The 14661-nt window shown below is 59.4% G+C and overlaps 1 protein-coding gene across 1 annotated transcript in view; it reads right to left on the reverse strand.

The window, feature by feature from the left end:
- Positions 1-11592: 11592 nt before the first annotated feature.
- IQCE (IQ motif containing E) overlaps positions 11593-14661 on the reverse strand; it is a gene marked incomplete at its 5' end in the record, with an annotated part of 39446 nt that continues 36377 nt past the window's right edge. Inside the window, 1 exon segment of the mRNA XM_082669709.1 lies at positions 11593-13872. Within this exon segment, the coding sequence (XP_082525835.1) occupies positions 13745-13872 (128 nt within the window). The 3' untranslated portion in view covers positions 11593-13744.

A 14661-nucleotide genomic window follows, 5' to 3' on the forward strand; every position in this document is an offset into this window, starting at 1 on the left:
TGGCTCCTCAGCAAGCAGCCGTGGCTCACACGCAGACTGCGGCGCCGGGCGAGGGACCCAGTGGCCTGTCTGTAAAATACGGATGATTTGGAGGCAAAGCCTGGCTTGGTGACCTAGAGCTGTGTGATCTTGGGCAAGTCACTTAACCTCTCTGTGCATCAATGTCCTCGTCTGTAAATAGGGAATACAATGACATTAAAACGCTCAGAGAATCAGAGTGTGACCCAGTCCCAGTAAGTGGCCGGGGTGAGGGGTGGGCGTAAACTCAGTTCCTAACGGTGCTTCCCTTTGGGGAAGGTTGGGTCTTATATCAAGAAGTAGAAGAAAGACAGTGCCCTGTCCTGGCCTCCTTGAGCCTAGAAATTCAGGCAGCTGCCAGGGAGGGCTGCGTATGGACCTGGAAGCCACACAGCCACACTTCCTGATGGGGCGTCTTCATGCGTGTTACTGAGATGGGGACCCCATGAACGGACAGAGGAGGCTGGAAACGCTCTAGGTGCTTGGCCCAGCACACCTCTCTCTGTGTACCTCAGGGGCAATGGGTGCATCCTCTTGGCTGTGGCTCGTCACCACCTGGGGGCATCATTTCTGGCCCTCCTGCATTCTGAGAAACAGGTCTCCACACCCGGGGCGCTGCCGTCTGCTATGCTTGGGCTCAGCCAGCTCTGTGGCTGGGCTGGGTTCTTGCAGGCAGGGACAGCTCTGGGCAGCGGCTTCCCAAGAGGCCCGTCTGTCTGCTCACCTGCCTGCCCTGACTTTCCCGTTTTCCTGTGATAAGTCTGGGAAGCCCCAATGGGCCTCCTGCAGACAGGCAAGCATGGGACAGGTGGGAAAAGAGCCCTTTGCAATGCTATGGTTTCTACTCTCTGATGAGTCACAGACACCACCCGGTTGGGGACTAAGAGCCCTGAGCTCCTTTCCACGTTACAAGAAGCTTCACAAATTGTGCGTTTTCCTCTGGTAGGGCCAGAAAACCAGACCCAAACATTATATGAAACGGTAACTTGGGTGTAAGGGGTTGAATTATGTCCCCACAGAAAATATGTACAAGTCCCAACTCTTGGTGCCTCTGTCTGCGATCTTATTTGGAAATAGGGTCATCGCAGATGTGATCAAGGTACGTTGAAGTCATAGGAGATTATGGAGGGCCCTAATCCAATGACGGCGTCCTTATAAGAAAGAAATTTGAACATGCGTTGCAGAGATACAGAGACACGATATGAAGGCAGAGGCAGAGATGGGGGTGATGTGTCAAGAAGCCAAGGAACCCCAAGAATCTGCCACCAGGAGCTGGGAAGGAGGCCTGGAGCAGATCCTCCCTCACAGCCTCACTGCTGACACCTTGATCTCAGACTTCAGCCTCCAGAATTGAGAGACAAGACACTTCTGTTGATTAAGCTGCCCAGTGTGTGGTCCTGTTATAGCAGCCACAGGAAACTCATACATCAGGCTGTTCAGAGCTTCCGGTTGGCAGGCATTCTGTGTCTCTGATTGCACAAAATGGCAAAGGAGCTTGTCACTGATTAATATTTGCAACGTGTTTGGTGGGTGAGACATTTTCCCACAGGGATCCATGGAGAAAAAATGATAAAGGAGGTCCAGGGTGGAGAAGAGGAGGGACCCACAACATGCGGTTTTGGAAGAGCACCGCCAAAGCCTCTACTGGTGGAGCCTGAGCCTGAAACCTACTGCTGCTTGAGGTCCAGTGTTGGTGAGAAAATCCCCGTGGAACTGAAAAGCCCCTGGAGAATTGTGCTTTCCTGTGGGCAAACAGGATCCAGGCGCCCTGGGGTCTGACGCTTGCAGCGGTGCGATCTCTGCCTCTCTACTCCTGTCCTTGATCTGCAAAACAGGGTTCCTGCGGCCAGGCACCCAGGAGGTCGAGGGTTAGAGAACGCCAGGTGGCAGGGGTAGGGCACAAGGAAGGCCTGCCGCCATCCTACGCCACCCTTCTTTTGCCTGGCACTCACGGGCTGGAGCTGCAGTGGTTCTTCCTGCCTGTCCTGGGTCCCCTGCAGCTGGAAACTGACTTTAGCCCCACTCTACGGATGGGGCAGCTGAAGCCCGGGTCCCACTCTTGCTCAGGTTCCCAGTCAGGGAGCCAGGATTCAGCCTCAGGTTGTTGCCCGCAGACTCCATGACCTGAAATAGGGCTCCAGTGGCCGGAGATGCCGGAGAGGACTTGGTCTGCGGCGCTGGCCACTGACCAGCACGCCAAGGGACGTGCCTTCAATGACCTTGCAGTGTGACTCGGGGAGGCGGCCGATGGAGAAACGGCTGATCTTCCCCCAGCTAAGGAAGCAGCCCAGGCAGCGATAAGGAGCCACAGCCTCCCATCGCCTCCACCACGGGGACCCGGAGCCGGGGAGCCCAGAAGGCCCAGCAGGGCCGGGCCTGCGCGGGCAGGAAGGCCCAGCCGAGCCACCCTCAGTGCCCACACCCACGATCTCCTCCGGCCTCAGCCAGGTTCCCACATCCCAGAGTGGGTGGTGAGGGGGCTTTCGAGGCTCAGAAGTGAAGAAGCTTGCCCCCGATGGACACATTCAAGCGGCAGGCAGATGGACCTTGGTTTCCTTTATTTGAAATGGGACTAAAAATAGTCCCACCTCCTGGGGAGGTCACGCGGCCCAGGCTGTGTGTGGAAAGCCAGGCCGTATGACCCGCTCCCGGGGTGCACCATCTTTGGACACTGTTCTTTTCTTGCTCTCACCCAGGTCTTCTCAGCTCCAAAGCCCAGGTTTTTTCCTTTCTTTTCTTTTTAAATGAACTGCCTCCTACTCCAAGTCACAGGGCCTCTGAGCCCCAGCCTTTTCACGGCTAAAATGGGTAGAGTCCTGCTTAGATCATAGCAACGTGAGCGTATGTAAAGTGACATGACACCGCAGCGCTAACCCAGATGTCCATCAGCTGGTGAACAGATCGACAGAACGCAGCACCGTCACTCGGTGGAATATTATTCAGCCATAGAAAGCAGTGGAGCACTGACACCTGGTACAACACGGATGAACCTTGAAAACACTGCGCTCAGTGAAAGAAGCCAGACACGAAACCCCACAAGCTGTACGATTCCATCGAAATACCCAGAACAGGCAGATCCACAGAGACGGAAAATGGATGAGCTGTTGCCAGGCGCTGGGAGAGGGATGGGGGGGACCGCTTAATGGGCGAGGGGCTTCTTCTCGGGGGGATGAAAAGTTTTGGAAATACGTAGTGAAGGTTGCACAACATTGTGAACAAAGTTAATGCCACCGAATTGTACACGATGAAATGGTTATGCACGTTTTGTCACAGGTACAAATGATTACATGTGCAAGGGCCTCCCTCAGTATCCCCCTGACCACCTTCCTTCTTCTTTCCTCCCTCCCTCCCCACCTCCCTCCCTCCCTCCCTTCCCCCCCCTCCCTCCCCTCCCTCCCTCCCTTCCCTCCTGTGAAGTAGAGTCTGTGAGTGAAGGACAGGGATGAAAAAGTCTGCAAGGAGAGAGCACTGAGGACTGAGCTGCTTGGAAGCATCTGGTAGAAGCATCTGGAACAAAGGAGGAGGCAGGCCAGGCCAGGACCTCCCCAGGGTCTGTTCTCCAGGCCAGGAAGGTGGCTGGGTTGAGGCTCTTGAGTGGTTTGTCCCAAGACCTGTAGGCGCTGGGAGAAAGGCCAGGCAGGGGATGGGTGCCAGACCCGGGGGCGGAAGGCAGAACAATGGAACCCCCTGCATTTGGACCCTGGCCAGCAAGATTCACATTTTCCATGGAGACAGAGCTTGTGAGAACCGGCAGGGAAAAGGGAGAGCCGGATGCCGGCTTTCCCCAGCTCCCGCTGAGACGCACAGCCAGCCTAGCGCCCGGTCCCCACAGACACCTGGCCGCAGAAAAGCCACAGGAGCGCTGCTTTCAAGCTGGCCGTGGGGGAATTGCCCCGTGGCTCTGGAGGCTGGGAGAGATGCCAGCCAGTGCGGTCCCTGAGCAGGCCACGGGAGCCAGCCCAACAGACCCAGCCAGAATGGTGTGCACACCCCTGGCTTGCCTGGCATCACCTATCCAGCTGCCTCGCTTACCCAGAGAGCGCCCCCCCGCCCCGGGAACCAGGAAATCAGTAGGGATGGCCTCTGACCCGCCAAGGATGCTGTGCCGGGTACCAGCACGCACCCGTGGTCTCTCTCAGAGCCTCCTGACTCTTACTTCACACTCAGTACTGACAAAGCTGGTCCCTGCGTCCCAAGCCCAAGGCAGATCCCAAGCAGCGCCCCAGAGGAGGTAGCCCCAAAGTTACATGGAGGGAGACTGGCACCGGAGGAAAAGGGGTCGCAGAGACACCCTCCCCGGGTGGGTCCCCCGTCCCTGCCCACCCACCCCGCCCAACCTGGCATCTGTGATGAGCATTGTGCCAAGCTGTGGGACCTGGGCTCATCTCAGGTTTTGCCACCAACCGTGAGCCCTGTGGGGACCTATGTCGCCCTCAGGGGCCTCAGTGCTCACCAAGCCTAGCTTCCCCATCTTACAGCAGGGGAGGCTCAGGCTCCAACCCACAGCCTTGACTCGTGAAGAGAGTCAGGAGGCCATCTTACTCGAGGGGAGAGGGTGACTGTGCGTGCACCCCGACATTTGCACAAACACCTTTCGTGCCCAGAGTCTCACTTAATTCTTGCGCGAGGTGGATGACCGCAGTCCCTGTTTTAAGAGAAGGAAACAGGGGCTCAGAGAATTGGGTGCAGAGACAAGATGGACACCCCTGTCTTGTCTTCTTTCTGGTTTAACTGTCTCCCCAGTGCAACCCGCTGAGTGATGTATTTTTAAAAGGCTGATGTGTTGGTTAGCTACTGCTGCATAACGAACCGCCTCAAACCTTGGTGGTTTCAAGCAACCACCACTGTGTGTGCTGGCAGCTCCGGGGGTCAGCAGCTTGGGCCCAGCTGGGGGGTTCTTATTCTGTCACCCCGAGTCACACATGTACCTGCAGCCATGTGGCAGCTCCCCCGGGGCTGGGTGGTCTCAGCCGGCCTCGTTCATGGCTGGGGGTTGGCGCTGACTCAACGGACCACGTGGCTCCAGCCAGCTACCTCGGGCTTCTTCAGCCGGCCTCTCAGGGAGGCCGGAGAGGGCAAGCCAGAGGCTCGTGTCCCCTTTAACAATGCGCCGTCGGCCAAAGCCAGTCACAGCCAAGCCCCGGGATAAGGGGCTGTCAGGACAGAACAAGGCAGGACGGAGCGGGGTGTGGACACGGGGCCATGGCTGTGACCGTCGCGATTCAGTGGACTCCCCAAATGGGGAAAGGTTTCTTCAAGCCGTGGTGCTCTGGGGGGTGTTCTCTGGTCAGCCAGTAAGTTCCCTTCCACCCTGGGGGGCTCGGGGAAGGGGGCTGGGTGTGGGCAGCTGGGAGAGGAGGGTCCTGGAGGCCGAGGTGCATATGGGCTCCTCCTGGCAGCCTCACGAACCTCCACTCCATCTCCAGGAGCAGTGGGTCTCTGGCCCTCCGTGGGCTGGGGTCCGTGCCGGTGACCAAGGCTAGCTGGGAAGGGTAGACCGAGCACTGCACTGCTCCTGTGCTTGGGGGGAGGGGATGCCTTTCCGGGACTTTGGAAGCAGCCCAGCAGAGCCAGGAGGAATTGGAGTCCCCCCATCCCACCCCATGCCTGGGGCCGTGGGAGGGACAGACGCACACCTTCCTCTCCGGAGCCCTCCACCCCCACCCCGCCAGCTGCTCCCAGGTTTGGGCTGCCTGGTGACATTGTTTCCCCTCCAAGCGCGGAGACCCTTCCACCGGGCAGCTTTCCAAGCCGCGGTCTCCGCGTCTGCAAAAGGAGGACAGTCCTACCTCCCTGCCCGGTGGTCCCAGGGTCATGCTGGAAAGGGGGTGCTCACAGCTGTAGCCCAGCTTCCTTCCTTCACTGTCACCTGTCCCCCAGTGACCAGCTCAAGTCACTCACCCCACAGCTGGGAAGTCTTTGCCTTGCCTGCTAGAGGCCGGCCACTGGCTCCCATGTGGGGGACACTGGGTCCCCAGATTCAAAGCCGGGCCTGGACAGACGTTCTTCGCACGCGGGGAGGCCTGTTTCGCTGTCAGGGTGGGGTCCGGGGAGTCAGGGTGAGCCAGGGTTGCGTCTCCTGGGGAACCCGGAGGCCTCCCCCTCCCCAGAGAGATGCGATCCCTGCCTGGACTCTGAAAAGGAAGCCCCTCGTCCAGGCCACCAGGAGCTCGGATGGGAAGGGCTGTGCCCTTGGTCCTGAGCTTCTCCCCTCCACCTGGGTCTCTGGGAAGGAATCTGACCTACTGGCCTCTCCCTGGCTCCCAGGGCCTCAGAACCAAGTGCAAAGGCACCCACATCTGCCCCTGCTGCCCCACTCTGCCCCGTCTCTCCTGGAGGTGCAGGGTGGGCGGCGGTCAGGTGAGAAGCAAGGCAGAGGCTTCCAGAAGCAAAGCCATGGTGACGACCCATCACAGCTGGGCCCTAAGAGATGCTCCACGCGTGTTTCCGGAACAGACACCATCGTGGTCTTAGAGAGCAACGCTGGCCGGCATAGGCCCACCCAGGCCACCCAGAGACACGGCCATCGTCACTCCCTTTTTACAGATGGCTAACAGGCTCACCCCAGGTCACCAGCCAGGATGGTTTGGACACTCAGCCCGGATTCTTCTGCCTGTGGACCCAGGGACCCTTTCCTCCGCAGACGTCCCAGCTGGGTCTGCAGCGTGGGCGTGGGGCTTGGGGGCAGCAGGAGGTCCCAGCAGGCTCGCCCCCTCGTCTGCCCAAGGCTGAGGCCCAGCTCTGGGGGCGCACTCTGCTATGCGGACGCCTCCACCTTCCTCCCCACTGAGGACCCCAGAGGAGGGATGGCTGGAAACGTGCTCCCCATCCGAGCCTGCTCCCCCTCCGGGGGCCGGGGCTGGCCTGAGTGCTCTCCTCTTTGGGTGGGTGGTGGGGAGGGGGCTGGCTTCACTGGGCTCCGCTGGGCCCTGGGTGGGGGGGGCACAGGCGGCATTCACAGGGTTCCTCACCAGCCCTTGGGCCATTGTGCTGCCCTCCCGGCTGCCAGCCATCCTTCCACCTTCTGAAATGCAAATCCGACTCCGTCATTCTCCTGCCAGCAGCCCTTCCCTGTTCCCACGGCTCCTGGGGTGAAGGCCAAACTCCTCAGCAGAATGTGCAACGCCCCCCCCCCCCCCCCCCCCCGCTTCCCTCCTGCGCTCTGTGGCCCCCGGGCCCCAGCTGCCCCGGTGCCGTTTCCGGCTCTGGGGGAGAGGTGGCGGCTGCTGGTTCCCTCGCAGGAAGAGCCGCCTCCCCACGGGCTCAGCCTCAGCGCCTCGTTCCTTCTTCTGGGCGAGTCGGGGGAACAGCCTGTTCCTGACCCTGTGGCCACTGCCCCCCGCACACCATGCCCCTGGGCCTCTCCCGCGTGGGCCCTCGCCACCCTGGTGAGGGGTGCTCGGCCAGACTTCTGCCCACTTGGGGCCCAGCCCCTGGGCAGGTGGGTATTGGGCAGGGAAGGAATTTCCTCCAGGCCCACAGAGCTCAGCCTAGCTGAGAGACAGACTCGCAAGCAGATGAAATACCCCTTGATGCTGTGCGCACAGTGCCTTCCTCCCTCAGTGCCCGGCACGCGGCAGACGTGCAGGAAATCTCAAAGCACACGGAATGAACTCGCGTTGTGAGAACACAGAGAAAGGAGGGGCTGACTGCAAAGAGCTTCTCAGCAGCGGGGCCGTGTGGGCTGGCTCGGTGGAAAGGACATTCCTGGCTGGGAAACAGCTCGTGCAAGGGGCCAGCTGGAGGTGGGGAAGGGCCTCGTGTTTCTTAAAAGGCCGGGGGATGGGGGCCGAGCTGGGTAATGGAGGGAATGCAGGATGCCCCGTGGAATCTAAGTGAATCTGTTGAGCAAGGGGAGAAGGTGTGTGTTTATGGGGGTGGGGAGGAGGACCCAAGGGCCTGACGCTGAGGGAGACGAGGAACAGGGAGGAGAGTGCTGGCCATCCCACTGGATCTATCCTTCTCTTCTTCCCTAGTAACAGGCCCTCTCACTTTTATTGAGCATATTGCCATCTAGAATAAAAGGCAACATTTCCAGGCTCCCTTGTAGCTGGATGTGCAACTATGTTCTGACCAATAGGATATGAGTGATGTCCTCAAGTGAGGGGATGCCCCTTTCTTCCTTCCTTCCTGCTTGCTGGAATGCATGTGTTGTGGCTGGAGCTCAAGCAGCCACTTTGGGCCGTGAGGCCTTGTGTTCAGGAGAAGGGAGCAACAACAAGAGCACAGGTCTTTGAAAATCACGCAGCTGCCGTATTCTACCGGTACTGCTTTCCTTGGGGCTTTGGAAACTTCTAACGTGTTTGGGTTACTGTTATTTGGGGTGTTATACTCCAGCCCGACCTAACTCTAACAAATGGAAGGATGGCTCGGATTCTGAAGAATCCACTGAGACAGAATGCACAGAGCTTGGCTGCTAATTTGATGGGGGGGGCAGGGGAATGAGAAGGGAGAGTCAAGGCTCCCTCTGAGATCCTATCTTGGGAGGCCGGTAGAATCCTTCACTCAACATGCATTAAGCACTTTTTTGTGTGCTGGGTACTGTGTTTGCTGTGCGAGTATACTGGTGGATCCCATGATCACTGTCTTCACGAATATCTTGGTCCCATGGGGGACAGAGGATACAACGGAAGAGCACCGATGGAGGGAGGTAAGCACCTCACCCGAGAGCTGCTGGGCCCCTCATTTATCCATTCTGCACAGTTATCGAGCACCTACTGTGTACCACACACTGTGTTAGGCCTTGAGAGCAGCAATGAGCATCACAAACTCAGTGTGGAGTTTACCTTAGAGAGTCTGATAGGGGAGTCAGACAGCAATCAAATAACCTTGGCTTTACACAGAGAAGCAGAACTCTGCTGAGTGAATCCCTGCCGCGAGCGATTACGCCAGGGGCCGCAGGAGGCCCTGGGGGGATTCGTGATGCACCAGCCACATCTGGGCTGGGCATCTCCAGGGGGCAAGGGCTGCTGGCTCTCGTAGGGCAAGGCACCGTCCCCGGCACATCCACCACATTCCTGCCCCCTAACCCCAGGCAGCAGTGGACAGCAGATGGGGCCTGGCCAGAGTGAGTCTGCGCCGACTGGTCGTGGGGGCATGGCTATTCAGGGGAGGCTGAGGTGGTGGTTTGGGCTGTGGTGGGCAGGGATGGACATGGAGAGGAGTGGACAGACGTGAGCCGTACTTGGGAGGTCGTCAATAGGATTTTTTGTTGAAGGATTGGAGGTGGTGGCGAGGGGGTCACGGATGACACTCCTCACCCAGGTGTCCGGCCTGCGCACACGATGTTGGGGTGGGTGAGGAGGCCTGCGGGTGAGCCTGCTTGGGAGGGGAGAATTGTGTCGTTTAAAACACTTTTTTTAATTGGGGTAAAATACATATAACGAAAAATTCTCATTTGACCCGTTTTAAAGTGTCCGGTTCAGGGGTGTTAGGCACATTCACATTGTTGTGCAGCCATCACCACCATCATCTGCAGAACTTTTCCATCTTCCCAACTGCGGCTCTGCCCCCATTACACACTCACTCCCCTCCCCCTCCCCCAGCCCCGCGCACCCACCCTCTACTTTCTGTCTCTATGGACCTGGCTCCTCCAGGGACCTCCTAGGAGTGGAATCACACAGTATCTGCCCTTCTGTGTCTGGCTTATTTCACTGAGCATCCTGCCCTCGAGGTTCCGGCTCCGACACCTGAGAGGCTGTGATCCCCTGGGGCGGGACCGCTGGCCAGGGGCAGGTTAGGGGGCAAAGGTAACTCAGAGCCAGGCTAGGCCGAGTTTCAGGCACCTGAGGCACACGTGGGCCGACGTTCACGTCGACGTTTCGGGTCTGGGTGGGGTCTGGTTGGGGTCAGAGCCTCGGGGACGCCCACGTCTAAGAGACTGTAGGGGAAGGGCTGGTACAGGCCGGGAGAAAAACCATGTCGACGGGGAGGGTGTGGGGAAGGGGCCACTGCGTCCCCAGCTGCAGAGAGAGCGGCCGTCACAGAGCTGAGCGGGGTGGGGTGCGGGGGGGCCCTGTGAGACCGGCTGACAGTGGATGAGGCTGCTACTAGCAGGGACAGCGGCTTTCCGCCGCTTCCGTGAGCTGCGCCCATGGCCCACCTACCCCCAGGCTTCCCGGCTTTCACTCCCTCAAAGCCGGGCCGGAGGGGAGGGCTGAGGGGCTGCCTGAATGGCCGCCCCGGGGAGCTTCGGCACACATGGGGCCCTCTGCTTTGAATCCCAGCCTGTTCTGGGCTTCATTAACGAATAGCTCAGGGGCACCCCCTCTCCCTGTTCAGAAAGGACACAGCACCATGGAAACGTCCCCCAGATTCCCCAGGCAGGCACTGCCTAACGGGGCCACCTTCTGGGTTGTCGCTGCCCGGCAGGGCTCCCAGGATAACGGAAGGCGCTGGCCAAAAGCCATTGGTTGGCGTCCAAGCAAAGAAACACGGACCCGTTCCTCCTCCCAATATTCATGCTCTGAACCCAACAGCAGCTAAGAGAAACCAGGGACTTGCATTCTGACATCTTCCCCCCTTAGCCTGCGATTTTGAGGAACCTCACGTTTAGAATCATCTCGGTGGAGGCCTGGGGGTCACTCTCGGCTACCAGCCTTTAAGGAGGCTCACGTGCAGACCAAGCTGGGCTCCACCTCTGAAGTGAAGAGAGCTGCCAACAGCAAGGAAGGCCAGTGGCACGAGTGGGGAGAGGGATCCCACGTGTTTGTGCGCAAGTATGTGTCCACACGTTTACACCTTCCTGCCGGCTCTCCTCCTGCTGGGTGAAGGCCCGAGGGGGGACAGTCCTCCATTCTCCTCTCACCAGCTCCAGCTGAGACCCCCACCCCTCCCCCCTTGAGGCTGCCTCTCTGCTGCCAGGCCCCAGCCTCACGGGAGAGTAGGTGGCAGCAGGCGTGTGGCCGGGCTAAGGGATTGATGAACCCTGCTCTCCTCTGTCACAACCTCTTCAAGGGCCAACCAGCACCTCTGAAAGTGCCAAGTCTTCCAAGTGACCCATTTGCCCGTGACAAGACACACGGTGATCCGCTCGGGCCGGTGCTGGAGCCAACAGACCAGTCCCTGTAGGGGCTTCAGACAAATTCGAGGGCCCAGCAAGCAGCCGCCTGCGAACAAAGCCACAGGTGCACCTCGTGCTGCGATATTCCAACAAAATATTGGAAAACCATTATTTTTCCGGAAGTCAACTATTTTGGGCTCATTCACATCCGTCTGAGTCCCCAGTAAATGATTCCTTCCCTGCTCCTAAAACAAAAACTAGAATTGGGGGAGATACTCCCTCATTTTCACTTCTTGATGCTCAAGTCCTCACTGATGAACAAGGAAGAGAAATTCAAAGACAGATGCACGAGTTCCCGCACGGCGGGGAGCTGGCTGTGGGACCCTGCCCTCCGGCCGGCTCTGCGCTCCCAGGGCTGTGCTGTGAGCAAAGCAAAAGCCAGGAGCCCAGAAGCACGGGGTTTGTGCAGCATGAGCTACGGCAGTGGCACACCCAGAGGTCATGAAAGGTCACGGGTTTATAGGGCAATCAAGACAGAGATGCTGCAAAACAGCTTTTATTTACAAAGGCCAACGATGAGTAGCACAGAGGGAAAAGCTTATGCCTTCCGAGAGACTTGCGTATAAATTACGCGTAGGTCAGAGCGTTCCTAAATACAGAGGCCAAAGACCAGCGAGTCCACCACTTCCTCCTGGAGCCACCTGGTGGCTTCACACTTCAACTCCCAGATGTGGGTTCTCTCGCTTCAAAGGATGCTTACCCGGCGTGATCAGCTGCTAACAGGCCCTTGGGAGCTCGGGGAGGTCCTCACCTGGAGCGGCTGCCGGCCGGCCCCGGGCAGGTCTGAGGGTCCACTCTCCAGTCCTCAGAATTTCTGAGCCACACGAGAGCAAACATTGCTTCCAAAACCACAGCGGGGGTTTGAATTGGCTTAGACGGCTTCTCGTGGAATTTAAATTCTACTCAGCTCTTGAAGGTGAACAGGGCTTTCCGCACAGGGTATTTATTACTTAAAAACGAAGCAAAGCTCTGCAGCTCTCACGCTGGTTGCTCTGAGCTAGGTGGCCGTCCTTTTCCTAATGCCATCGGTCTTTTTGCTGGGACGAGGGTTCTGGTCTGTCTGCAGGGCGGCCGGGCCCGTCCAGTGGGGCAGCACAGAGGCAGGCAAACAGAAGGCAGGCCCTGTAGGCCCCAGGCCCCTGTCCCGCCCCGCACTGTGCTGCTCCGGCAGCCCTAGAACCCCAGCCCCGAGCCGTGGGCCCCGCAAGCACGCTGGGCACCTGGCATTCTCCAGGGAACAGATCCACACAGCGTCAGAGGGTCACAGCCTTGAGTTAAGTCATTTACTGAGGTGGCTTCAAGGCTGCTTACTTTTACTAGATCAACATTGCTGGGCCCAAGGAGCACAGGCAGACAGATGTACGTATCTGCAATTCTCAGGAGCATTTTCTTGGAAAACTCAGGTCCCGGGGCTGACCTTGCCCATCCCAGCTCTGCCGACGGCCAGCCCGCTGCACACACGGCCTTTTCCTCCAGGACCAGGCGAGGACGTCCTGACAGTGGCCCATCCGTCATAGGTCCCCAGAGCCTTGGGCTCCTGAGAGCAAGGAGTAATGCAGAAATGCCCGTTCTTGAATGGGGTGGGGGGGAGAATGACCCCCTGGGGACCTGCAGGCCGCGGGCATCGCCTTCATCACCCTCTGGGTGCCTGACTGGTGGACTGGCTCCTACAGGCCTTTAGCTGAGCCGGCACCCAGAGGAGGAACGGACCCAGTGGATGAAACGAGGCAAAGGTCAGCAGTGAGTTCACCCGAGTTAGCCATCAGTCCAGCGGGGGAAACAGAAGAAAAAACGGACTTGGAAACTCACAGGCCGAGTAAAGAAAACATGACACAAGCCTGGCCCCCTGGCTGAACTTTCTTCAACCCACTGTATGACCGGCACCTAAGCGGTGAAAGGGGCTGGCGGGTCCCCCGCCTGACTCCGGGTGGCCGGGGCTGGGAGATCCCTCCACCTCTCTCACGGGACAGGGCAACACAGATCCTCCCGGCCACACGCCTCGCCCGTGCTGGAGCCGGGAGCCTCTGACCGCTGTGAGGAGGGCCCAGGAGTTTCTGAAAGAAGGACAAGTCTGAGCCGGAGCCCCTGAGGTGCAACACGGGAAGGGCTGCCGCGCCGTCGGGGCGACGGGGAGGTGGAGGGGTGGCCCGGGACTAAGCTCTCCCTGGTGCGCAGGGCCCTCCGTTCGGGCTGAGAGCGAGAGTTCTCGCATCAGCTCTCCCGAGGCGCGTTGCCTGTCCTGGAGCTGGTGGCCGAGTGGCGTCAGCGCCGATGAAGCAGCCCGCGCCTGCACGGCCGCAGGTGGCCAGAGGTGCCCCGAGAGGACGTGTCTCGGCCGGGCCCCCTGCTGCCCCCCAGCCCGGGCAGGTGTGTCTGTCCGGCATGAAGACCACCGGGGGTAGGGGGGACACGGGCCTGCAGCCGGGGCTGCAGAACGTAGGCGACCCCTTCCCAGAGATAAAATAAAGAGAGGCATTCGGGGTTCCCTCAACAAACAAACAAACGGGCAAAACGAAAGAGAAAAACCGGGGACGGAGGTGAGGTGTCAGTAGGTACTGTTCTCCTCCCCACAAGATAAGTTCCTTTCCGGTCTGAGTGCTTCTGTCCTCTGAACCTAACCTCGCCCGGACAGGGCATCGCCACGTGCCGGGCGACCGCAGGGGCCTAGGGCGGGGAGGCGATTTTCTTCGTGGGCACAGGCGGAGCTAAGACGATCTCGTCGGAGTCATCGGAGTTCACGTCCTCCGCGGGCGGAGTCGCGGCGCGCCGCGGCCCCGAGGGAGAGGGCTCCGCTGCAACAGAGACGGGCCGGCGGTCACAGCCACGCTCAGCGCCGCCGGGGGCGGACACGGGAGGGACGGCGGGGCAGACCTGACGGACGCCACGCCACGCCACGCGGCCACCCTCGTTAGCGCCTACTCGCACCCTCTGCGCTCAGCTCCCAAGCGTCGGCCAGTTTCCCCAAAGCAAAACAGCCGCGAAAGGTGAAGGCTGGCGGCACGGGGGAGGCTCAAGGCGGCGGCGGGGATTCTCTGCACGGCGCCCTCACGGTAGCGTGCGTCCGGGAGTCTGCGGCCCGGGAGGCCGGCTGTGACTCGTGGGCAGATGCAGCCGGTGGCCCCCGGCTTCCTTGGGAGGACACGCCCCCCGCAGGAGGAGGGGGCGGGCTAGGCCAGGCCAACACCCAGGGACCACCCGCGAGCTCTCGCTCCTTTCTTCACGCACATCTGAACTCTTCATCGTAATCGACCCTAGGTTGGGATGCGCTTGCCGACCACCCTGCAGACCCCCTGCGCCCTCAGTGGCCACCTGGATGGGATGTGAGGAAGGGGCAGTTTCCCCTGGGGCCTGGGGCCCGTGCTCCCAGCCCCAGAAGACGGCCTCTGCTCTGACTGCTTCACAGAGTAAAGTGCCAATAAAAAAGGAACCAATCCCTGACTTGAGATAAAAGAAGGAAGGAAATCACCACCCCGCGTGCTGCGGATACTGTAACTGTGTCAGCTTTTTTTTCTGTAACTGTCAAGAAGACTATGAGAGTGAAAAAACTTATGAAATTAAAAACAGCAGTTTTCAAGGTTAGC

The sequence above is a fragment of the Grampus griseus genome (assembly GCF_964374135.1).
Source record: "Grampus griseus genome assembly, chromosome: 14".
Taxonomy (NCBI): domain Eukaryota; kingdom Metazoa; phylum Chordata; class Mammalia; order Artiodactyla; family Delphinidae; genus Grampus; species Grampus griseus.